This window comes from Leptonotus elevatus, chromosome 14, assembly GCF_054856555.1.
Source record: "Leptonotus elevatus isolate MCC_2025b chromosome 14, RoL_Lele_1.0, whole genome shotgun sequence".
In the NCBI taxonomy this organism is placed as follows: domain Eukaryota; kingdom Metazoa; phylum Chordata; class Actinopteri; order Syngnathiformes; family Syngnathidae; genus Leptonotus; species Leptonotus elevatus.
In genome coordinates, this window is record NC_141252.1 from 11697641 (window position 1) to 11722513 (window position 24873).

The following is a 24873-nucleotide window of genomic DNA, read 5'->3' on the forward strand; positions in this document are numbered from 1 at the left end:
TGTTGCCAAATTAGAATAATTAGGCCCAAGTCTGAGTTTTTGAAAATTGTAGCAAATACAGGGGTGGACGAGTACTTTTACCAAGTACTGGTACTGATATCAGTACTCACCTCTTGTAGCCATTTTACAATCATGAACTAGAAATGAGAAATTAGAGGTATAGAAAATTGTCGTTAATTTCATGCATTTAAGGAAAAATGGTATACTGCTATATAAAGGTACTTTAAATTATTGTTTGTTTGTTTTTTGAAGAACTTGTGTTTATCAAAAGTACTAATGCTATTGATACTTGGTATTGGTGACTACACAAAAGTTAAATACTTGTACTGTTTGGTATCGGTGTGAAAAAAAAACCTGTGGTATCGAACATCCCTAATTCAAGGCAAATAAAAGTACCTACTTAATGAAGTTTATACGGATGTGTTAATTATTGAGACTTTTGCTTGCATTTTAGTTTGCTTTTCTTTGTTAATGAAGGATAAGATGGCTAATAGTTTAGGTTGTTTAAAGGTTAGGTTGTTTCCTGCTCAAAGTTCCCTGGGCTAAGTCGGAATTTGATGAAACCACTTACAGTAGCTATATCTGCTGCATCTTCCTCTTCAACAGAAACTGAAACTCAACACAATGGTCACAATGTACCATTAAATTTTTTGTTCAAGAACTTCTTTTAAATTGAACTATTTTTAGACATGTTTACAATGTTTTTGTTTTGTTTCGGTCCTATGTCCTCTCAATTGAAAGTTAGCTCGAGATTCACATAACTGAAGTGTAATTCACTTAATGGGAAATTCCCTCCTTCGCTTTCACGTGCAATATTTTCATTGAAATTCTTCCGACTTGAACTCTGGGCCAACTCGGCTAAATGTCAGCAAAAGAGAATCATGTCTCCTTCAGTTGCGCAGCTGTTCTAAATAAAAAAGAAACATGGTGGTACATTGCACACATCTGTGGAATATTGAGCTTTTTGTCAAATAAAATAAAATGACATCACAGCAGAGATACTTGTATAATGAATCAGGCTAATTAGAGGATGCCTTCACTAAAACAGAAACCAGGTTTAACACTTCCTCCAGTACGGTACAGGAGCTAACAGAGTTTCCTCATGGAACGAAAAGGTAAGAAACAGGAAGTGGAACTGCCTCGAACTCTAGCCTGCAGTTCACTCCATAAACAAATACAGTGCAGCTCAGCTTCTGGCTATGAGAAACTCATTTGAAACAATATGTCATGTGAACGGGACTATCACGACTGCACAAAAGGAAATCAATTGCATGTTTATAAAGCGAGGGGGAAAACAAAACAAGTGGCAATATAAGAATGCGAACCAGGGAACACTGCCAAAAAACGATGCCACAAATTTGAGAATGAAGCTATTCCCCACTGATTTTTCTTTACAATTATTTACAATACAATACGACTGAGTGTCACTGTCGACTGAAAATTATATTACGGTGCCTGGGCTCAACTTAAGAATGTCATATGACCAAACCTACAAAACAGGTGAGTCCTGTGTGCATAATCATTTGAGCGACAACGCAAGGCGCAGACGTTTTTGTTTTGTTTTTTGCTTCTTGCCCATTGATTTGAACATGAAAATGCAAAGTTAGTTATTTAAATGCTGAAATCATTGTCATTATTTTATTATAAAGAATTATCTTCCAAAACTGTCCAGCAGGGGGCAGAAGTTGTCCATTGTATTATTTATCTCCCTCCCCCCCCCTACTTCCCCCTCCCTTTGGAGCCGCAGCTGACATTTTTACAGTCCACCTTGATTTATCTGGTCTTTGTTGTACAGACATTCCGATTTTTCCTCCCTCTGTCTGTCAAACTCCCCTTTTGCCCCTGCGTCACACTCGCCTCTCTCCAGCTTCGCTTTCGCTCTCTATACGACCGTGTCAAATGTTGAATTATGCACCCCTGGGAGCGCTCTGTCTGACTCGAGACATCCGACTGGGCACACGGACTCATGGCTTTTATGAGCACACAGAATTCCTGTTGTATTTTCTGGTGGCGCAAACATGCAAAACAGTCACGCAGGAGCCAAAATCTTGCAGTTTATGACTTAATTTGAGCTGCAGCACCACTTAATGCGGTTGTAATCCAGGACAGCTCTATCTTCTTGTTTGATGGCCAAGCACATCCTGTCCCTGCAGATAATCAACGCCAAACAAGATTAAAGTACTGCTTATATTTATATCAGTAGTTCATAGCCTTGTTGGTGGTTGGTTATGATTTATTTTAATGCTCTGTTATATTTAATTGCTTACAATAAATCAACCATTTTTTAATTACGTGAATAAATCCATTTAAATTATAGGATTTTATGGGTAGCCTAATTAGAATCAATTTGATTGGTCAAGTATGTTAAACACACAAGGAATTAGTATTCACAGTCTAACAATTCGTAGTATGGCACCGCGCCACTTGGTGGCGCCTCTTTGTTTTTGTTATTCCTATGCAGCACTTTTTCGTTTTGCGGTCGACCTGAGCGGGCCGCGTGCAGAGTTTTACGCTTGATCGTGATGCGTGGTGACGCCAAGAAGCGTTTTTTTTTTTTTTTTAACTATTAATAAAGTAAGTTACCTATGGACTTCCAGCCCATTTTTTGTTCTGTATTTTTATTTGTTTCATTTTTTTGCTATTGAGCTTACAACAGGAGCCCGTCCAAGAAACATGTAAATATTAGTGACAAATAGAGGGAGACAGAATAAGAAGCCTGGCGGGTTGCTATCAGCGTCCTTATTTTCCTAGGTGTTGCAGGTAATTAAGGCTAAATTATTATTTTAAATAAATATAACAGGACTCTGCTGGGTCGGATTAAAGAACTGAGTGGGATGTATGTGGGCCGCAGGCCAAACTTTGCCCACCCTTGGGTAAGACTAGATGGAAACCTGAAAGAAGAAACCCTCATAAATCACAACTGGCCTGTAGTAGCGTATTAGGAACACAAAGGGAACATCAAACAAAAAACAGTAAAAATGTACACTTTAAATCAATGAAGGATGTACTTCACTGGATGGGTAAAAAAAATAAAAATCAAGAGTGTTGGAGGAGCTATGTGGACAATGCAGAGGCGGGCGGGGGTGGCGGGATAGCTGTGGGTTAAAGTGGTGTTGGGGTCTCTGTCACAGCCCTTGTTGGTAATTGGCTCCAGATGTGAGGCAGGCGGAGTGGCCCCAGCGCCAGGGAGGCGTCAGGGCCGCATTAAGAGCTCAGCCCTCAAGTGATGGGATCATGGAGAGGCGAGTTGGCCCTCAGATCACCACCCATGACCAAACTCCATGCTGGGCTGCTGACCAGTGAGCACACCAACTCTCAACCTGCCAAAATAACCCCCCTTAAAAAAACAGACACTTGCTGAAATATGCAATGTTGTTTATTTACTCAAGCCTTATCTCACCGTCCCACCTCTGACCTTGATTTTCATCTTGGCACTATAAAAACTCCATCACTCCTGTCTTTCTTGCAGTCTTGTCTGCTTGCCTTTCACTTCGCATGCACACCGTAAAACAACACAAAAATAAAGTAGTGAGTAGCTGCGGAGAAATCAGAGTAGCTGCAGAGAAATCAGAGTATCAGCTGCTGCTCCACAGCCAGAATTCCAAAGAAATAAACGAATTGAGAACTGTTAATCATCAGAACAAATCATAGTAATCCCAGCTATCGCACATGTAAGACCTCTAGTGGCCGTGAGCAGCAAACGAGACAATCTGATTGGATGCTTTGCATGTTCTCTGCTCAAAAGCTGTCCTTCACGCACAACATTTGATAGTCCATTCCTGTCAATCTGATGTTATTTAAACATATATAGGAAGACTTGTATGCATCTAGTCTGTTCCAGTCCGAGGTCAAAGTCAGGACATCAAGACCACAAACACACAGTTAAGCAGAAATTCCAGATTTTTAATAACAAGGCTGATTATTTAAAAAAACACAGCCAACACCTCTTAGAACAATATGAGAGCGGAGGTTGTCCACAGGGGGGTGGATCTGAGCCCCCACCATCATCCTTGCAATTCATTCCATCCCTTTGACCCCCGGAGATGGTGTTGTCATATCAATGGACACTGGAGTGAGTTTAACTAAACAAAAACAGTCCCACATGCGTTTTGTGTCATAAGACCTCCATTAAAACATCATCTCTGGTGAAAAAAGTGGGAATTTTCCCCCCTTCCTTTCTATATTCATGAAAGGAATGCATGTGAAAAGAGATTGAGGTCACACACTCGGTGGCAATGTTGTGCTGCATCCAGGAAAAGGAATTCTTTACAAAATTATCAGGGAAAAAAATATACAGAGGGACCACAATGTAATTTATGAAAACTTCATAACACACTTTTTGTGTACAGTATTCCCTCTTTTGGAACCACAGTGAAAAACCTCCTAGTGAGAATGATGCACATCAAAATGAGAAAAAGTTATAAACAATCCAACCATCTATTTTCGCAATTATTAAAAGCAAAGCATGTGGCTTTCATTAAAAAAGACAATATAAAACCAAGAGGCGTGTCTTGGCATTCAAACTGTGCCCGCCAATCAAACATGTTTGACTGGTGAGTTTCACAATTCCGATAGAGTGATAGTGTATATAACGAAGTGACGTATACTGCAATACTGAACATTTCCCTTTTATTGAGTGAATCTCATTTGACATACAATACAGTACATCCGAGTACGGATTACATAATCCATTTACAGTACAATCAAGATGATTCCAATGAAGATCGCCAAGTTGCAGCAAATGTACTATAAACAGTTATTGACATCAGACAAGCAGATTTGGTCTCTACGTTAGACAAATAAGTGCAATAATGGCATTTGATAAAGCAGTAATTTCCATCAAAGGTAATTTTTGGGGAAAGATTGAAAAGGTGCAAGAGTATCATTGATGAAAAATTGGAATGTAAACAATATTGTGTAATTGTGAGGTTCATGGGAAGCTAAAAACAAAACAAAAACAACCACCCTGAAATTGTGCTCATTTCTTGAAGTGTTCTTGTGATGCTGATGCAATAACTATACATAAAAAAAAAAAAACACACACAACCTATGGTGAGGTACACGGACTAGCATGTGTCTATTCCTTTATTTCATCCAAAATGTTTTTTTTTGGTATAACTCTCCCTTTTTTGCCCTCGTGCTTTGAGAAAGAGGAATGGCGGGACAGAGGCTAAAAACCTTGCACCCATGTGAAGATGATGATTGAGAAGCTGACGACGCCCATGATTAAACCAAAGACCACCAAAAACACCGCCTACAAACACAACATTAAACAAATTGTCCGAATTATTATTATTATTTTTTTTTTTTAAATAGCTTGACATCTGTTCGAAGAGAGCAGACTTACCCCGATGGAGTCAAAAGATCGAAGAGGCTGGCTGCTAATCTTGAGGTAGAAGAGGCCGGGGAAGACAAACAAGAGGCAGCTGGATGTGGTCGATCCTGGCAAGCGAAGACGACAACTTGTGTGATGAGAACTGCTTCATGAAATGCTTGACTGCGCCGTTAAACACAAATGAGCACACAGTGCAACTACACTATACTGCATTCCAAATGATTCTTTTTTTGGTGATTTTCTTAAGTAGTCGATACAAATGCAGTCATTGCCAAAGTTCCTTCAGATCAGTTACTTGCCCCCTGCAGAAAAACTTTTGTATCAAACTTTATATTTCTAATCTATATGTAAATCAATTTATTTGAGCGGCCAACAATAAGATAAAAGTATAAAAAAGGATAAAAGAAAAAAATATATATAAAACAGTGTTGCTCATTTGCATTTGCGCATGCTGGATCCAATTGAGGACAAAAACTGCCACAACAATAATAATAATAAAAAAATAATAGTGAAAATAAAAACATACAAAAAAAAAGAATATAAATGTAAATAAAAATAAATATACACAAGTAAACTAGATTTAAAAAACAAATATAAATACAAAATACATGTATAAATATAATTAAATATCAGTCAATATATAAATATTGCTCTGTTCTCTTACTTATTAATTTCATGCTGCAGGCAATCGGGTGGTCCTACTTATTTTTTTAATCTTGTTTTTTATTATTGTATTAATTTTTTAATTGTATTTATTTAATTATTTATAAATTTGTTGTTTTTATTTCCTGTTATAATAATTTTATTGTATTTATTTTTCAAATGACATTTTTTATATCAATTTTTATTTCCACTTTTATTTATTTAGGCAGTCTCCATAGGATCCACCCAAAAAGCTTTAATACATGTACAGCAATATTACTCACTGTATAATAACAACTTCAATAAACAAGTAAAACTACTTGAGAGAAATGCAATAGAGAGAAAACACTGTCACCTAGTGGCATTTTACATGTACCACTGGAATTAATAAAGTGTGACATTTTCATTTGCATCATTTATTAGACCCGATGTTGGCAACTTCCTAGAAAAGCCGACTTTAACCATGGCTAATCAAAGCAGCTCCTTTTATTCCCTTTAAATGTGGCATGTTAGTTGTGCACTAGAGTCTTGACAAGGCGGTGTGGGGCACTTGGTGGACACTTGGAGACTGCCACCCAACTGTTTGTGTGTTTTGCTGACTGAATTGATGCCCGATTTGAACTTGAAGTTTTGTTTGACATATTTATGCACAGAATGAGGATTGTAGTCCAAATACTTTAACTTTAGAGTTCCACTGTACATCTGAGAGCTACAGTACACAATGTATAATAAATTGAACTTAGTAACAACATGAATAGCACAAACCTACCCACTACTCCAAACACATTTCGGATATCAGGTACGTAGATGGCCAGCAAGAGCACCACTCCCAGGATGACCACAGTGGTCCCGATGTGGGCCAGCCAGGAGAAGGTCCGATTTCCACGCAGCAGTAAGATCACGGCCTTGCGAGCCTTGAAAACACAAACACACACATCCCTAATTGAGGCATCACTAATTACACTTACAAGCTCCATTCCCTGTCTTTTACTGTCAGTGCAGATGTCAATGATGACAATTCAGCAGTTGTCACTCACAGGGAAGTGGATGAGCGGTATGGTCAGCAGCAAAGAGATGAGGATGGCGAGCCGAACCGTCATCACCATGACGTCGCGCGGAATGTACGCACCGTAGCTGAGCAAAAGCTCAGAGTCCACATAAGCTGCGGGCGGAAAACAACAGATTGACTATCGAGCAAGCGACTTTGGTGGAGCGGTTTCAATATGGACTCTGTGCTGTGGGGGCCCCACCGTAGAAGGTGAGGTAGCCAAACAGGGCGGAAATCACGTAAAGCAGGAAACTGAGGCTGAAGCTGACGTTGGCAACGTTCTGCATCCTGGCTTTGGTCGGCCTGAAGAAGCGAAAGGAGAAGAAAGACAGAAGGAGGCATGCAGTGAAGCATAATGAGGGATTTGGGGACCAATTTCTACACCTGCTATGGAGTCTTTGCGTACACCTTGGAAATAAATCAATATAATAAAATAAAGATAAAAATGTAGACAGTCAGAACTCTAAGAGTCTTTTTTTTAAGAGGATAAAGAATATATGCCTGTGAGTATTGTTATATTGTCTGTCTACATGTGTGACAACACTATTTAGGTTCCGAAAGTAATAACTTATAACACAGCAACACCGATGCTATTCGTTAGCCCGTCTATGGCGTTTTGAATTGACTGTTTGCTTTAAGCTAGATGGTCAACTACAACTGAGTGTGATATGAAATAGCTTAAAGCCTCCTTTTTGAAAAACTTTTCATTATTTGCCAAACTGCTGCTGTGAAGTGAGTTGAGTTTACCGTAAAATGTTTGTAATGCAAAAAGAAAGAAAAATCAGCCGGCTGGTCTGACTTTTGAGTTGGGTCATTCAAATCACAAGGCCCCATTGTACAGAATGACAAAATATGTGTACCATGCTTGTTAATTTCTTAACTGTCAGCATGCAAAAAAAAAAAAAAAACATTACAAAAAATTACAATGTATGTATAATAGAAATAGACACATTATTCAATAGAATAAGAGATATGCATAACTAACCGGTCCAGTTCGCAGTAGATTGGCAGGATGGCTGTGTGGCACATGAAAGAGAAGACCATGGTGGGAATGGCGTAGGCACTCTGAAACACACACCAGATTTGCTTTAAGCAAATTATCAGCTGACACTTTTAACACAGGTGTGAAGGGCCGGTGGGTAGAGGTATGTTCATTGTTGATTCAGCAGTCTAGACTTAAGTGAAAGTTTGAAACCACAAAAATAAAACAAAAAAAAAGATGGAAAACCATTACATGTAAATAAATTCACATTTTGTTTTCAGTGTGTGCATAGCATGAATGACCGACTTTATTTACGTACCCTACTGGAGACAATGAAGAGTTTGGGCGTGCATTCCGTGCCAGAGGAATTTGATACCTGCACAAACAGAACGGAAGAGAAGAGATGACATACAATAAACACAAAGGAAGATTGCAGGCCATCATAGAAAATACGAGGAGTATCAGAAAAGGTCACGGGTTGCTGTCAATTTGAATCGGGAACAAATGCTCTTTAATTCCTATGGGAAAATGTCGCGTTCAACTTTGGAGGTTCTACTGTATTAGCACTGCTGGGAAATAGCTGCAATTCCACCGCTTGTCGATTTGGGTCTGAAAAGAAAACAAGCCTCTACGTTAACCCATGCCAGGTCTGGAGTTCTAGTATGGTTTGTATAATAAAAGAGGTCAAAGGTTACTTCCAGGCTGAGGGGGTTGAGGAGGTGGGGTCACCTGAACTTCCTTCCCCTAAGGTAGCAGCCATTCCACAACAGTCCTCTCTGGTCCTTATCAAGCAGAGCCTCTCCCCCCCACCTTTAGTCTAGACCACCACTGTCACACAAGATTGCCATCTTATGTGCGCTACTTAAGGAAGTTGTTATTACCTGCCGGTATGTACCCATGAACATGGTGACGTTATGCGGCAGCGGGCAGGGGATGGACCATTTTTTGACCACAACCTGAGAAGGAGACAACATAACACAGCAGGTGAAAGTAAATAAATAAATATAGAGGGAAGAATTACAACTCACCACAATGGCAAAATAGAGCATGCAAAAGAAGGCGAGGCTGCTGGTGTAGCCTAGGAAGCCTGACAGAGAAAAATAGGAGATTGAGGAGTCTTTTAAAAAATGCAACTTGACTTGTTTCCTCACCAATTTTTGGCAATATTGCAAGGGGAAGCACCACGCATACTGTGACGAGCATCAGCAGCAGTGTGCCATCTTCATACCAGGCGCCTCTGGAAAACAAACAGACATTAATACGGAAAGTCAACCCAAACATTTTCTTTTATAATAATTAAGAGTGTCTAAAATGAGTGCGTTCATTTTGAGTTAATTTAAAGTTCCTTTAACACCACTAACTTTTTTTGACCGCTCCTGCACTGGGGGAATTCCAGTTGCCACGTAGCAGACCCGTCCATATCAAAACTTTGCAGTAATAAAGTTAATAATAATGCATATATTTGTGGAGACTGGAGTCAAGTTGTATTTTACCATTTTAAAAATGTTTAAAAAGTTACTTCATGTTAAAGATTAAATAGCTCTTAATATGAAAAGAAAAATGCACTGAGCTGTCACCAGTGTCTTACAAATGCAATTATGCCATCTAGTGGCAGAAAAATGACCAACACAAACCAATATCCCACTCGTGTTTTACAGTACAACTCAATGTTATGAATTAATATGAAATTACTGTATCAATGAGTAAAAGATGCAGCCATTTTATTGCACGTTTGGAACAGATATTAAATGTGCGATTATTAATGAGTTAACTATTGACGTCATGTGACTAATTACAATTAAAAATTGTAATCGCCTGACACCGCTAATAATAATATTTTCTAATTCTAAATTCTGATCAATATTGTGTTTGTGGAATATAAATAAAACTGCAAAATGCATTTTATCCATCTCACGGGGCTGCCATTTTGATACTTGCTGTCGACTGAAAATGACATCACAGAGTCTGAGGGCTCAGGTAACGACCAATTACGGCTCAACTTGTGAATGTGTGACTCAAAGAGAGCAAAATGCAAATGGAAATAAGTAACTACAACCTCAAAGCTTAAATGAGAGTCATTATAGAAATAAAAGTAGTTCCGAAATGTCAGGGACAGCGAGGACTTTTTGAAAGTACCTTGAAATGGGACGCCTCTGGAAATTTGTCTCCATTTAACGCTCAAATACAGAGCGACAGAGCTCTCATGTGGTACCCATTAAAGGCTTTAGCTCTCACAAACCATAACAATTATGTAATTCACATTCAAACGTTGCGCCGAGCCATCAGATCAGATCGCACCACGTATCGCTTAGTTTTCGCAGAGAGGGGGGAATAATATTTTCCTTTGCTGTTTAATGGTGATTGAGGCGGGCCGGTGTAGGAGGTGACGCATGCGGAAGGCACGCCGGCTCCGCCGGGGTGGAGGTCAAACGGGAAGAGTGCAGCCTGCCGTTGGAACCGCAGCATGGGGTCACAAGGCCTGGCTCCAGCCCTCTTTATGGGGTTCCCATAGTCGGCAGCACCTGCTCGGACCACATCAACGCCCTGCGACTCTTCCGTGGCAGTTTCCCTGCTACAGCAATAGAATGGGCGCTTACGATTGACATGATCTCTAACGCCATCGTCGCATATTTTGCCTAGTAGCTATCGGTTGCGGAAACTACTGTTATGCATAATGGCACAAAAGTGGAATAAAATGCTGTAAAGTGAGGAATATGGATCAAGAATAGCAAAAACTGATGCCCACTTAAAATGGTGGCAAACCAGCTTTTGTATTAGATAAGGCTATGGCTTGACAAAATGACGCTCCTCTCCTCAGTTCAAAATGGCACCAAGATCTAGAGCAATCATTTTATAGACACCATAGATATAAATAAATAAATAAAACCACAAATAGAACAACAACAAAAATCTACTGTACGTGTGTGAGAATTCCTTGCAGCTCCATGCTGATTACAAAGGGGCAAGATACATTGAAGACCCGTGAAACATTTCATGCTATTCCTCAATGCAGGACAGCCTTGAGCGAAGGAAGGACTCAACGTGTTTAATGACAGCACAGTAATCTCCCCTCCACAAGTGAGCACGAGATGGGAGGAAATTTGGGGTCTGGCTGTTTTACGATAAATGGGCCATAAAAGTGGAATGATTTTTTTTAATAGAACACGTAGTAATTCAAAACATCTCTGCTTGGTTGGTTTCGATGGGCCCGAGTGTGCCTCGATCTGCTCACTTCTCAAAACCACTCATTAACAGCGAGGTTGTTTCCCTCTGTAGTGGGCTGTAATTACAATGGCAAAACTGATATCCCTTTGTATCAGTCTGATTCCAGGGAACATGTGTGAGAGATTTGAGAGTGAAAGCAAAGCGCTAATACAAAACAGCTGCCTTGAGGAACAATCCAATGCTGAGAAGGGGGAAAAAGCAGCTCGAGCTCTCACTAAACCTCCGCAACCAATGACAAAGCGATAGAAGTCACTTTTTTAGCAAAAGCTGTATGGACTGATAACAACTGTCAAGCTTGGTTACAACTATCAGATACATTTTCATTTATCCCCATCCTGATTAGCGTAGACTACTGGTGGCAAAATCCTTTTGATGCGTGTAGAGCAGGAGCTAGGCAGGAGTGGCTAGCAAGAACTCGCTAGAGCGGCTAACAGGACCGGCTAGTGGGAGAAGCTAGCAAATGCTAGTGAGAACAAAGCAGAGGGAGGCAAGCGGCGGGAGCCCGAATCACAGGAGTCAGCTGTGTAAGGTAAGCGGCGATTGACCTCTTGGGTCCAACACTAGCCGCAAGTACCACCAGAGGCTATCTACATACACAAATTTCTTCTGCTTCGGGTATCCAAAGCAGAAAGATGGCAGCAAAACATGTCGGCCTCCTGTAAGGTGCGACGTGACCTATGTATTATAAATAGCTATTACTAGACCTAGATATAAAAATAATGTACGTTCATGTGATAGAACATATGTTTTTGCATATTATTGAAATTTATAGTGTAAATATTATTAGTTTATCTTTAGATGGCTTCTGTACTAAAGCTAACACAATGGTGAATGAACATGTTTTTTTAATGCCTACATAGTTCATACTAAATTCGAATCATCAACACATTACAGTCATAGTGGGATGGAGTTTTTTTTGTGTGTGTGTGTTTTATTTTTTTTAATGGATCTCGTCATTAAGGGAGGGCTTTTGTGCTTCAGGGCCACATTATTATTTTTTTAAATAGAAACATGGGTAAGTTATTTCATAGAGTAAGTGTCTATTAATCCAACCATTCAAATAACAGTAATAATAATAATGAAAAGGGTAAAAAGTAGGAATGTTTGATTGATAACACTTTTTCTACAGACCAATACGAGTACTCAACTCGAGTAGTCACCAATACTACTAGTACTTTTGATACATAAAAAGAAAAGAAAAGAAAGAAACACAGTGACAAATAATTTTAAACAAAGACCTGTTAATCCAAATGTAGTATTTGTCCTTAAAATTGCAGGAAATTATTGGCAGTTTTCTATTCTTCTAATTTCAAATTTCAGGTTCGTGATCATAAAACGGTCGCTGTTGCGAGAACTGATACCTTGAAATTAGGGCGGGTATCGAGCCGATACCTGGTATCGGTACTCGCCCATCCCTAGTAAAAAGGTGCATGTAAAGTATGTCTAATTGTATTTAGTTAATTTTAACATGAATTAAATAATTATAATTTTTTTTTAATGTTTTATATGTGGTGTAAAAGTTTTTATTTTATGTTGATTATATTTTTTGTTTTGTTATTTACAAAAATATCAAGAACCAATTGCTTACTTAGGCAAACTAATTTAAAAATGAATATTACAAGATATAATATATACATTACAACAAATGCAATATGCAGCAGGACAAAATAAAAAAATGCAAACATTCAGTGGGCCGATTTCAAGAACGGAGCGTGCAAATGAAATTAAGAAGTGCACCCACCCTTTATGGTCTGGACTCAGGAAGCTGGTGACGGCCGCCGGAAGCTCCGACTTCAAAATGACCAAATATGACGACATGGCTGCGACAGAGCAGAGGGAAACTTCAATGTTTGTTTGCAAAGAAAAGTAAAAACAAGCACACGAAGCACAAAAAGCCACACACGTCAGGTGATTGTATTATTATTAGTGTGTACGTGGGAGGTGATGGGTGTCCAGCGTGCAGGGTGGAGGGGGTCTGAGTTAATGCAGATGGGTGGAGCAGACAGCTCAAGGAGCTCAACAGCAAAGCCCCGAGTGCTGAGGAGCAGACGTAGTGCAGATCTTTGGAGAAATGCGAAGGGGAGGAATGCAAACAATAATCATATCTGACGTTAATCCCGCTACTTCTCCCCTTTCTCCACCTCGCTCGGAAACAGGACATTATCAGCCTCCGACGGGCTCCCACATACTTCCAGAAGGGGGCTCGGGGTCACTTCCTTGGGTCATTCACGAAGGTGGGGGTGATTGCAAGAAGGGACGGAGATTGCGGACGAACAAGAGCATGTTTGTGGCATGAAATGGGCTTCAGATGCAGCGTGCGGCCGGTGATAAAGGCAGATAATGTTCAGGGATTACATTTTGGGAAGGCAGACACAGACGGGGTTAGGAGGGACGTTATTGCCCCCGGGGCAAGGTTTTTGCGCTCGCCGTTAAATAAACGACGAGCATAATCCCTCAGATCCTGTATGTGTTTATAAAGGAGTATTCGTCCAATAACCCCGTGGCCCACACAGATGCAAGGACACTCGCTCGGAGAATAAGGAAACACATTAATAAGCACTTTAAGCTGCCAGTAAATGGGTCTCGTTATGGGGATTCGGCCAGAATTCCCTGTAACACGTCATCCGAAATTTGCTAGAAGAAAGAGAAGACCACCACCACATGGTCCATATAAAAAAATGCACACTTTTGCAGTTTTTGCATAATCCTTTGATGGGATGCAATGATATTTAATACATGCAACATAGAGATTTGTTTCAATTAACACGGTACACTTTCTTATTCAAAGTTTTGCACAGTCGCTCATTTTATTTTAAATGGCTTAATAGTGCAAATCTTTCAAACATGTTACTAAATGTTAAATATGCAAAACAATTAAATAAAAAGAAGTAGATGTGGGTTGTGTGTTTATTACTTGAGGGATGGGGGTTGTCCCACAGTCTGATGTTCTGTACATTTAGACCTATAATGATTGACTACGTTTACATGCAGCCAATAAATACCTTTCGGTATTTGGGTTTTGAAAGGGCCATGTAAACACGCAAAAAAACGAATATGCTCTTATTTGAGCCCCCGGTCACCCCTTTTCTAACCCAAATATTTGGTCATATAAACGCGTATCATTACCTCCTTTGAACTGAACTTTGGTTTGTGTTCTGCGCAAGCTCTATTATTTGCAAGGAATCTTGGTTCTTTACTTGTATGTGCGCCGGCCATCTTACATCGCCACTCGCTAGGCGAGCCGAACTTGAATACATTGATTTTTTGATTTTGAACTAGCATGCCGAAATCCAACCGCGAAAGCAAGACATGATGCACCGGTTTAGTTTCAGGCATGGGCTTATCATGACATCACACGACAACACTTTCACAACAATACCTTATACAGTACTTACTTCTCTAAGAAAGAGGTCCTTGAGTGAAGAGAAGGATTGGATATTAGTCGAGTGGTAAGAAAACATGTTGTAACAACAAGCGTGTAGAAGAAGAAAATGTGCGTGTGTGTGTGTGTGTGTGTGTGTGTGTGTGTGTGCGTGCGTGTGTGTATATATATGTGTTGGTCATCAAAGTAAGCACAGCCAGCGTGAAACATAAGACAGAGTCACTTTCATTTGACTGCGCGAGCCTGTGGGATGGCCAGTAATTAAGGTCAATTGGCCTATCAGCCTTTGGCAGTGCCGATGAATGTTTACTCAGAGTGAAGCTAATTGCACTCTTATAAAAGGAGGCCTGGGTGCAGACAGATGCAGGCCCCACTTTGCGCCCCATGCTGGGGGAAACCACAGACATACCAGAGGGGCAGCGCCGCCATTGACCACCGTAGCGCAGTGAGAGGGGGCGGAGTCCTGAGGGGAGGGGTCCCATTAGGGTCTTAGAGGGTGGGAGTGGGTTTTTAGCATCAGTGATCAATTAGAGCACAAGTCAGGTTTCAGGCCCCGGGGAGAGCGGCCGAGAGGACGGCAGCCACGGAGTCAAAGGTTATCGGGAGGATCTGGATATTAGCCTTTACAGCCCAGAGGCAATAAACAGAAAGGGGGGGGGGGGGGCGTATTTACAGTAGGGGGCGCTCTTAGGCTCCAGGATAAACTGGCCATTGTCAGAAAAATGTGTTAACAGCAACCAAAACATTATGACCAACTGTACAATATACTGAGATATAATCAAATAGAATACTCTCTCTCTCTCTCTCAATATATAGGAAATAGCTATAGTGAAGCACCAGTATATCCTGGTCCACATTTCACACGTCATCTACTGTAAACTATATACTGTACTTCTTTTTCAACATTAAGGGGAAGTCAACCGCCATTTTTTATTTTTATTTTTACCAAAGCCTCGCTAGTCTAAATACAGTATTATGGTTAATTATGCGCTAGTGGAATATGAGTTAAGCCACAAAATCCAGGAGTTTTATCAATATCCGAATTTAAGGCGGCCATTTTGCCACTTGCCGTCGAGTGAAAATGACATCACAGTTCAGCTCAGGTCTCAGGTAACAACCAATCACAGCTCAGCTTCAGGAAACAGGTGAGCTGTGATTGGCCGTTGCCTGAGCCCTCAGCAACTGTGATGTCATCTTCGACAGCAAGTGGCAAAATGGCCGCCCCCTGAGATTAATATTAAATAATAATAAATAAATGAATAATATCAAAAGGCTGGATTTTGCTGCATAACTCATATTCCGCAAATGTACTATTAATCAGAAAGTCATATATATATATATATATATATATATATATATATATATATATATATATATATATATATATATATATTTTACACATATATTATTGTCAAGAAATGTATAAGGTTGACTTCCCCTTTAAGCGTTTTTTTATTATTATTATTTTTACTTGCATAACATATTTGGCACCACTTTTACACCTAATGCCTTTCCTGATGCAACCCAACTACTGGGCAAATAAAGGGTCTTGGTTGTGCTCAGTTGGTGTATGTTTCTATATATATATATATATATATATATAAAAAAAAAAAACAAGAGCAGACCTACCGCCAATATTTTGGATGAGGGTTGTAATTCCAACAAGAACCTATGGAAATATTTTCAGTTGGTTATAGCGTCAAGTTTTCAGCATACACGTTTAGAAGTAAATCTAGATCAAAAACGTAGTAGTTAGTACGAGCACTGCCAGAATGCAAGTACAGTTGAGCAGAGTCCATTTTGTGATGCTGATCAACATCCGATCAACCAGTTCCAGAGCAGCATGTGCGCATGGTAGCCTAGTAGTTAACACATCTGCCTACTAAAGTTCCGGGTTTGACTGTGGAGAGTTTGCATGTTCTCCCCATTTTTGTGGGCATTTTCCTCCCACATTGCTGTTCAATACTTATGGTCACAAATCCTTGTGTGTGTGGTCAACTAAAAATAAAAATTATGTAGTTACCAGATGAGAAAACAGCTAGCCTAGCTTCTTCTACTACTCTTTCTTCTTTGTATTTTTTTTTTTGTGTGTGTGTGTATTTTCTAGGGGTGTGAATTGCCTAGTACTTGGCGATTCGATTTGTATCATGATTTATAGGTCACGATTCGATTCAATACCGATTAATTTTGATACGAATCTAGAAATTGATTATTGCGATTTTTTTTTTAACTCAAATTTAGAAAATACTAATCAGGAAACTTGTACATGTACACTGTAAGATTTGTATGAAAATGTATTTATTTATCTGAAAATTCAGGTTGCAGTCTGTTTCATGTTTGAACAGCACTGAACTCAAATATTAAAGCTTAATGTTCCATAAATATAACATTCTTCCATGCTTTCTGTGTGAATCCTAACCCTAAGTAAGACGTTTTGTTGAATATTCCCATAAAAAAAAAAATTTTTAATTGATTCGGCCGCATATTGAATCGATTCGAGAATTGCGCACTGTAATATCGCGATATATTGGCGAATCGATTTTTTCTAACAACCCTTGTATTTTCTGACAGTCTGGGTGGCGTTTCGCATTGTTCTACCTCTCACAGTAGTCATAGTCCTACGACAGAAAACTGGTTTGAGGGAGCAGACGCACGTTTTGCATCTCTCAAGTTTCAGTACAGTAAATATTTGCTGTTCACTATTGCTGAATTCACCTCTTTATTATTTATTCCCAATGAGTCGTTGAAAAATTCACTTATTTGTGCTTTTCTCTCTGAAAAGTCTTAAGATGCCACAACATGCTACCAAAGCCCTGTCGAAATAAGAATAAGTGTCAAGAAAGTATGTTGAAGGGATACGTTTCAACAAAGGCTGTATCTCCTTTTTGTACGTATGTCGGGGAGGGTCGAAGTTTGCATTTGTTTTTTTAATAAAATAATCAGAACGCCATTTATTTTTAAGTTTGTGGTATATTATTTATAACTTAAATTATTATATATATATATATTTTTTTTTTTTTTCACTATTTATGACAGGGCTCTGTCCCACAGTATGTGTTTATGTGTTCTTTAAAAGTAGCACAAATTAAAAAAGGACCATTAAAATAAGTGAACAGCAAAACCACAATCTTAGAGAAAGAATATTTAGGCAATGATTTCACCCTAAGCAAAACACAATACTTACTTTTCCTGTTTTTTGTAATGCTCGGCCTCCCAGATCTTCATATGAATTAATACCTACAGGAGAAAACAATGATAATTCAATTATAATGAGGAAATGGGGAAAAAATAAGCCATTTTCAGTCACATTTCTTGATGCAACCTTTTGTTTTGTGCTGATTAACTGTCTAAAATGAGAGTGACACTCTCACCTGTCAGGTCACAGAGCTTGAGGAGAAGATGTATGGAATACGCCGCCAGGCTCGACACGAGCGTCAACAGGATGCTGGGTAGGAGGTGCGGATTTTAGAAAGAAATGATCTTCATGACTCATCTTACGCACACGTATTAACTGTAAAGCTGTTTGCTTACCTAAAGCCAACTATGCCGGTGCTCGCCACGGCATAAGATAGTCCGAGAATGCCGCTGCCCATGATTACACTCATCACGTTAAATACAGAGGAAGCAAAGGAGGAGCCTTTGACCCTGCTCGGCTGCACACAATATGAAGATGGAGTTAACAAACGGAAGAAATCAAATCATTTTAATTGACGGTGTGGATAACAACTGGTCAGGCCTGATGATGGATCTCATGAAAGAGCAACACGGTGGCATATGGGATCAGGGGGTGGAAACGGGAATGGATAGGACGGGATTTGAGCCGCAGGCTGCCGGACAGCTGCCTGAGCTCTGGATAAACTGACTGACCCTTCTAATAGGGGATATCCTGGAGAGGACGAGTGGCCACTCTGGTGTCAGTGTCATAACAAGCGTGGCTTGACATGCTGACCCGAGATACACTACCAAGAGACCGCACGTCATCTACAACGCTGGATGAATTTTATATTCAAATTGAGGATTAGACAATAAAGCAACAATAAAACTAACAGTTGCATTCACTGGTGGAACTTTCCGGTTCGGTGTCACAGTTCTGTTTGCACAGTCAACAATGCTAACCTGGTAAGCAGGGAAGCATAAGTGTGAATATGGCCAAGCCACCAGTGCTCAACTTAGGGCTGTGTGATATGGACCAAAAGTCACATCCCGATATATTTTGGCTTAATATCGATATATCCTGGCATATATATTTTTTTCCGAAAAGTTAGAGCAAATGTCAAAGCCAAATATGATGTCACAAGTAGTTTGACTGAAACCAGCTTCAGTGAACAGTGGCAAAATCAAATGATTAAATAATGAACCGGTTGCTTCAGTTGGCTCATGAAAAAATGCTCAGTCATTAAAATAATAACAAGTAAACGTAAATGCTGTAACAGGAGTACTTCTAAATAAAAATAAATAAAGCTCTGTAAGTTGCACAGTTAAATAACAATATCTTTAAAAAATATCTTCAATAAAACAGCTTGTAAAACAGATCTTTTTCTGAGCTCTATTCATTAGAAAAGTGCAATAAACATTTGTATTTAGTTTGATAACTTTTAATGGCCTATTGAAATCAAATGACAGATTTTCTTCTCTATTCTGTTTCTGACAAATCCACTGATCTTAACAGTTTCAACCAGTTACACAAGAAACAGACTATCAACTTAACCCCCCCCCCCCCCCCACACACACACACACATATAACATCATTTTGTTGCTCATCTGAATCTTAAAAACTGAACCATATCCAAATTACTGAACCACTGTTCCTTTTCTTTTCTTTTTTACAAACCAATTCTTCCTTTGCGCTCTCCACAGCCAATGTTGCTTCCTCCATTGATGAGTCGTTGACGAAAGGCACGCGACTCAGTGTTGCCAAGTAAGGAAAATAGCTACTGGCTGTCCTAAAGTCGCAACACGCCACTAAATAATGTGACAACAGCATCATTTGCATGTAATTGTAATGGCTACTGTAGGAGAGAGGAATAACATAATGGGAGAGGCAAAAAATACACAAAAAACACCCTAAATATATGTTTAGAACTACAAATGAACTTTCTTTTGTTGGTTTGTTTAATTTTACCTTTGAAATGGGCCATCACTCTTTCAAAATAACTTCATGACTTAAATGTTTTGTCTACCAGAAAAAGTAGCTAGATTTGTCACAAGTCCATCCATCCATCATCTAATTCTGAATCGCTTATCCTCACGAAGGTTGCGTGTGTGCTGGAGGCATCTGTCTTCGGGCAGTTGGCGGGGTACACCCTGAACTGGTTGCCAGCCAATGGCAGTGTTCCTAGTTCATTTTGACACACACAAAAAAAGTCGCCAAGAGGCTTTGGAAAGTCGCCAGATTTAGCGAGAAAGTGGAGAGCAAGGGCGGGTGGGGCAGTGCAGACTGCAGAGGGCTCCCAATCAACACTCAGCACAGCAGAGTGATGTTCACAGTGCATCACAGTGATGGTCTGGGGCTACTTTGCTTCCTCAGGACCAGGACTACATGCTGTGGTTGATGGAAAAATTAATTCTGCTGTTTACCAGAAGATCCTGAAGGACTCGGAGGACGTCTGGTCATCAGTTTTGCCCTCAAACTCAAGCGCAGGACAACGGTCTTAAACACACCAGCAAGTCCACCTCAGAATGGCTCAAAAAGAACAAAATGAAGGTGTTGGAGTGGCCAAGCCAAAGTCCAATTGAGATGCTGTGGTGTGACCTTAAACAGGTAGTTTATGTTGGAAAACGAAAAAAAATAGTAGTCCAAAATTCCTCCACAGCGGTGTGAAAGACTCCACCAATTATTGCAAAAGTTTTTTTCTTAAGTTATTGCTGCCAAAAGGTGGCACAACTCACTCTTAGGTTCATGGGGCAATTACATTTTCACATACAGTCAGATAAATTTGTATTTTTCTGCCCTTTGGTAAATAAAATCATAATTTAACTGCATTTTATATATCATTGGGTTGTCTTGTAGTGATATTAAAATTGGTTTGATGATATTAAGTCAAATTCTAAGTATGTTATTATAGTTTGTATTGCTCACAAACTGAAGCCAGCTCTTTATCACCTTAAACAACTGGTTAGAAGTTCCAAACATCATGCATTTCAATTTTGTTGCAAACAACGTGTCCCTTAAAATGAGTCAAATGTGCACTCGTATTTTAAAATAAATAATAAAACATTTGAATGTGACAATATGTTTTGTTGTAATGATTGAACTCTAGTGAGGTGGACACAGCCAAACTATACATTTACTGTTATTTTCCCCACTTACATTAGACAGCAAAGGTGTTGTTTCGTTTCCCTCTGTCTCTGCGGACAGGTTGGCTGTACAATTCCGCGTTTCCATTACCGTTAATACTCATTTTCTTCGACAGAAAAGACACAAAAAAGTATCACAAAGTCTTCAGTGCAATGACTGACAGAATTTTATGGTCTCATTCTAACTTTTACGCCCGTCTCATTGGCTTCTTGTTGTTTTTAGTAACCGCAGTCACATGCTTGTTATTTCCGTCGCAAGTATGACGTTTGACTCCTACTGACCAATCAAACACACGTTCTGGTCTCTGTCAACCAATCACGCGAGAGCTCTAGTCCACTATGAATGACGTCGTCGTCAAGGAAGCGTGCCTTTTTCTGAAGGATGTTGAGGTAAGAAGCGATTGTGAATTATCGTGGCATTGACCGGTAAATTATTAAATAAAACGTTCGTTTTTCACGTGTAGGCTTTTTAAAGCGCCTGCTTTGTCGTTACAGGCTCCTCAAAATAGTATTGTCATCTGTACAAAAACGAAGCAACACGAACGTTTCCGCTGTGCTCCGAAGCAGCCTTGCAGCCTCCCCAAGTGCTAACTTCGTATCGCACCACCAAATGGAAGCCAAACTGTACCATGCGCCTCCGCAGGTGCGCGGTATGACATCTCTTGACAAAGACGCCTTCGCACAGACAATCACTGTCCCAGCTTTACGGGTCCCCACGCGGTTTATCAACAAATTGATGAAGAGCCTGAAAAAGTCCACTATCCAGCGCCCGGGGGTACCCAGAGTAGTGCAGGATCAAGAGGAGAGTCCTGACTTTAGGCTGGTGCTGTTGGACCCCCACAGAATGTCCTCGTCGGGCTCCTTCAGTGAGGCTGAAGCGGAAGCGTTGAGGTCATTCGACGTCTCTCAGGAGCTGCAGCACTACGAGCTGAGATTGACCTACGACAACCTGAAGAGTGAGGAGGTTCTGGAGGCTGTGCTGCCTTTGGAGCAGGACGTGACGTCTTCGTTCAGCCGAGTCGGACACATCGCGCACATGAACCTCAGGGACCACCAGCTCCCATACAGGAACCTCATTGGTGAGAATACCTCTGGTCTTTATAAAAAAAGAAAATGCTACATTACATGACATGGCAGGTACGTGATGACCTGCAAAAAAAATAAATGGAGGCATTGAATTTTCGGCCCTTCCCATTGTAGGTAAAGTGATCATGGACAAGAACCCTGGTGTCACGTGCGTGGTCAATAAGACAAATAATATTGACTCAACATATCGCAACTTCAAGATGGAGGTGCTGGCTGGAGAGGAGAACATGGTCGCTAAAGTAAGTTCAGCCAGAATTCTACATGAGAAATAGACTACTATGTAAGATTTGCAAGTTACTGTCATAAGTGTGAGTATGTGGACAATGAAAACTGTGTACCTTATAATGTTATTTCCACAAAAAAACTGTAAAAACTCTACTTTTTTTTTTTTTTTTTTTAAATCGGCTCATCTGCGCGTTTCCCAGGTGAAAGAAAACGGAGTGACGTATGAGTTTGACTTCTCTCGCGTGTACTGGAACCCAAGACTGAGCACGGAACACCAGCGCGTGGTGGACCTCGTCAAGCGCGGCGACATCGTGTTTGACGTGTTCGCCGGCGTGGGACCCTTCGCCATCCCGGCGGCCCGTGCGGGTGCCGCCGTGTTCGCCAACGACCTCAACCCGGAGTCGTACAGGTGGCTGCAACACAACAGCAAAGTGAACAAGGTGGAAGGCAAAGTGAAAACCTTCAACCTGGACGGCCGAGCGTTCGTTCGAGGGCCGCTCAAGCGAGAGCTTCCCGCGCTGTTTGCGGGAAAAGGCCGAGTGCACGTGGTAATGAACCTGCCCGCTTTGGCCTTGGAGTTCCTGGATGCTTTCAGGGGCCTGCTGCAGGAAGAGGCTCCATACGATAACAACCTTCCCACAGTGCACTGCTACGGCTTCTCGAAAGACGACAACCCGGAGAGGGACATGGTGGAGAGGGCGTCTCTCGTCCTGGGCTTCCCTTTGGAGGGCCGCTGCAATGTGCATTTTGTCCGTAATGTGGCACCCAACAAAGATATGTTGTGTGTAAGCTTCACCCTTCCTCAAGAAGTCCTCTTCAGCCAGCACGAAGAACAAACAGGTAAGAATTAATTGACAAAAATAATGCAGTATTCTGGGATTCAGACTGTGTGAAAAGAATAACTTTAAGGTAAGTTGACCCAATTTATTTTTCTTTTCTTTTTTTACACAATATGTTCTATGCAGCCCCATTGGTCTAAACACGACGTTCTAGTTAATATTGCATTTGTGGAATATGAATTCAGCAGCAAAATCAATTTTTTTTTATCCTTCTCAGGAGGCGGCCATTTTGCCACGCAACTGTGATGTCATTTAATTTCAGTTGACAGCAAGTGTCAAAATGGCCGCCCCAAGATAAAAACAGGTGGATTTTGCTGCTTAACCCATATTCCACAAGCATATTTTTAATCAGAATACCATGTTTAGACTAATGAAGCTGCAAATAATTTTGGATTGATTTCCCCTCAAAGTTATTCTTTTCACATATACTCTGAATCCCAGATCGCATATTACTTACAGGATACTGACTGACTGTGTTTTTTGTTTTTGTTTTTCCCCTTCAATTAACCACAGAACATTCAGAGGAACCAACCCCCAAGCGGCAAAAGTGTGAGACGGCAGATTCATCATGAAAGTGAATGTAAGGGATACTTTGACGTCATTTTCAACAGTAATAAGATATTTTAATAAGATTACATTGCACATGCTCAGAAAAACAGATAATGACCAATCATGGCTCAATTTGCTAAAGTCACATGACCAAACCTAGAAAACAGGTGAGCCGTGATTGGTCGTTTCCTGAGCAAGCGCGATGTCATCTTAAGTCAGAGCAAATTGCAAAATGTGTTTTTAAAGGTATTAGTTCTACATGAAAAAAAAGTTGGCAGTTATAGACAAAATATCTTCTTAGTGCTGAAAATGGTTCAATGAGTCAAGTACCCCTTTAAATCACATCTTGATGTCAATAGGAAAGTCAACTTGAGGAAATAGTTTAGTTTATCTTTCAAAAAAATTTCTGTCACCGGCTCATCAGACACCATTAGCATAATGAAATGAGAAAATGTGAAGACCATGTGACATCAATCACAACTGAGTATTATCTGTTCGAATTTTGAATACAGCTCTTCTATTGGAAGTCATTTGATTTTTCAGGTACGTCGTGGCCTGCTTGACTACTAAACTAAGTTGAACTTGAGACAAGTTCCTGCAATCCAGAGCTTCCCTTGAAGATTTTTCCTTTTTAAATAAATTCCTCTGCTGGCAGACTGAATTCAGATTTATTTACTGTACATATGAAAATAACACAAAAAAATATATATTTTACATCTCATATCACTGACCACCACAACAGCGTTTGTTCCCTTCAGTGATGTATTCATAGTCCGTAAAGTTGTGTCATAAAGTTTGAGGTCAGCCAATACGGGGAAAGAGGCCACTGAACGCATCCTGGATGGCTCGATGACACGCCAAAGCCGAGCTGTATCCTCCGGCTGAGTCCTGAGGCAGGGAGGCCCGCACGTGGTTCAAGTATCTGTAAACACACAGAAAGCCCCCGTCCCCTCGTCAGTGACGTCATGGAGCTATTTTGTAAATAACGACGCCGTCTGACAGCTTGAGCGCAGCTTTCAAGAGCGGAGAAACTTGAGTGTAAGTTTATCCGTCCTTAAATCCACACTTGGGCTTATTTTTTCTGGCCCGTTTTGCTCGTCTGATGAGATGGAGGCGGACACACGTAAGTGTACGTTAACACTGAGAACACCTTGTGCCCCGAAAGCCTCAGCAACACGGTGCTATTAAAGTATTAGAGGTGTCTCCCTTTTATTTTAAGTGCTTACAGATGTATCCTGCCAGAGTCTCTCAGGTTTTAAGCAA

General features: G+C 40.3%; 3 protein-coding genes across 4 annotated transcripts in view; 1 reads left to right on the forward strand and 2 right to left on the reverse strand.

Moving 5' to 3' along the window:
• Positions 1–4612: 4612 nt before the first annotated feature.
• On the reverse strand, positions 4613–21156 carry slc38a6 (solute carrier family 38 member 6). The gene is given in 17 exon segments (XM_086094851.1): positions 4613–5254; positions 5348–5442; positions 6747–6891; positions 7015–7139; positions 7228–7328; positions 8011–8090; positions 8327–8383; positions 8889–8963; positions 9036–9094; positions 9159–9244; positions 12974–13052; positions 16244–16283; positions 17799–17851; positions 17986–18059; positions 18146–18267; positions 20925–20967; positions 20969–21156. Coding segments are annotated over 17 exon segments (1365 nt in total). The 5' UTR covers positions 21016–21156; the 3' UTR covers positions 4613–5170.
• Position 21157: 1 nt separating this feature from the next.
• Positions 21158–24264, forward strand: trmt5 (tRNA methyltransferase 5). 2 transcript variants are annotated; one of them, XM_086094850.1, is made up of 6 exons: positions 21158–21301; positions 21407–21990; positions 22112–22236; positions 22423–23062; positions 23575–23641; positions 24154–24264. In XM_086094850.1, the coding sequence occupies exons 1-5, from the start codon at positions 21294–21296 to the stop codon at positions 23631–23633; spliced, it is 1416 nt and encodes a 471-aa protein (XP_085950976.1). In that variant the 5' UTR covers positions 21158–21293; the 3' UTR covers positions 23634–23641; positions 24154–24264. The 2 variants fall into 2 exon arrangements, with proteins under 2 accessions (XP_085950976.1, XP_085950975.1); XM_086094849.1 differs by having other exon boundaries at positions 23575–24264.
• The window catches only part of mnat1 (MNAT1 component of CDK activating kinase), a 41288-nt gene continuing 40674 nt past the window's right edge, over positions 24260–24873 (reverse strand). Inside the window, exon 8 of the mRNA XM_086094852.1 lies at positions 24260–24532. Within this exon, the coding sequence (XP_085950978.1) occupies positions 24412–24532 (121 nt within the window). The 3' untranslated portion in view covers positions 24260–24411. The remainder of the gene's footprint in view (positions 24533–24873) is intronic.

Coding starts and splice junctions, on each gene's coding strand:
- trmt5 (XM_086094849.1), top strand. Junction 21,991..22,111: donor CCCATACAGGAACCTCATTG/GTGAGAATACCT, acceptor TTCCCATTGTAG/GTAAAGTGATCATGGACAAG. Junction 23,063..23,574: donor CCAGCACGAAGAACAAACAG/GTAAGAATTAAT, acceptor AATTAACCACAG/AACATTCAGAGGAACCAACC.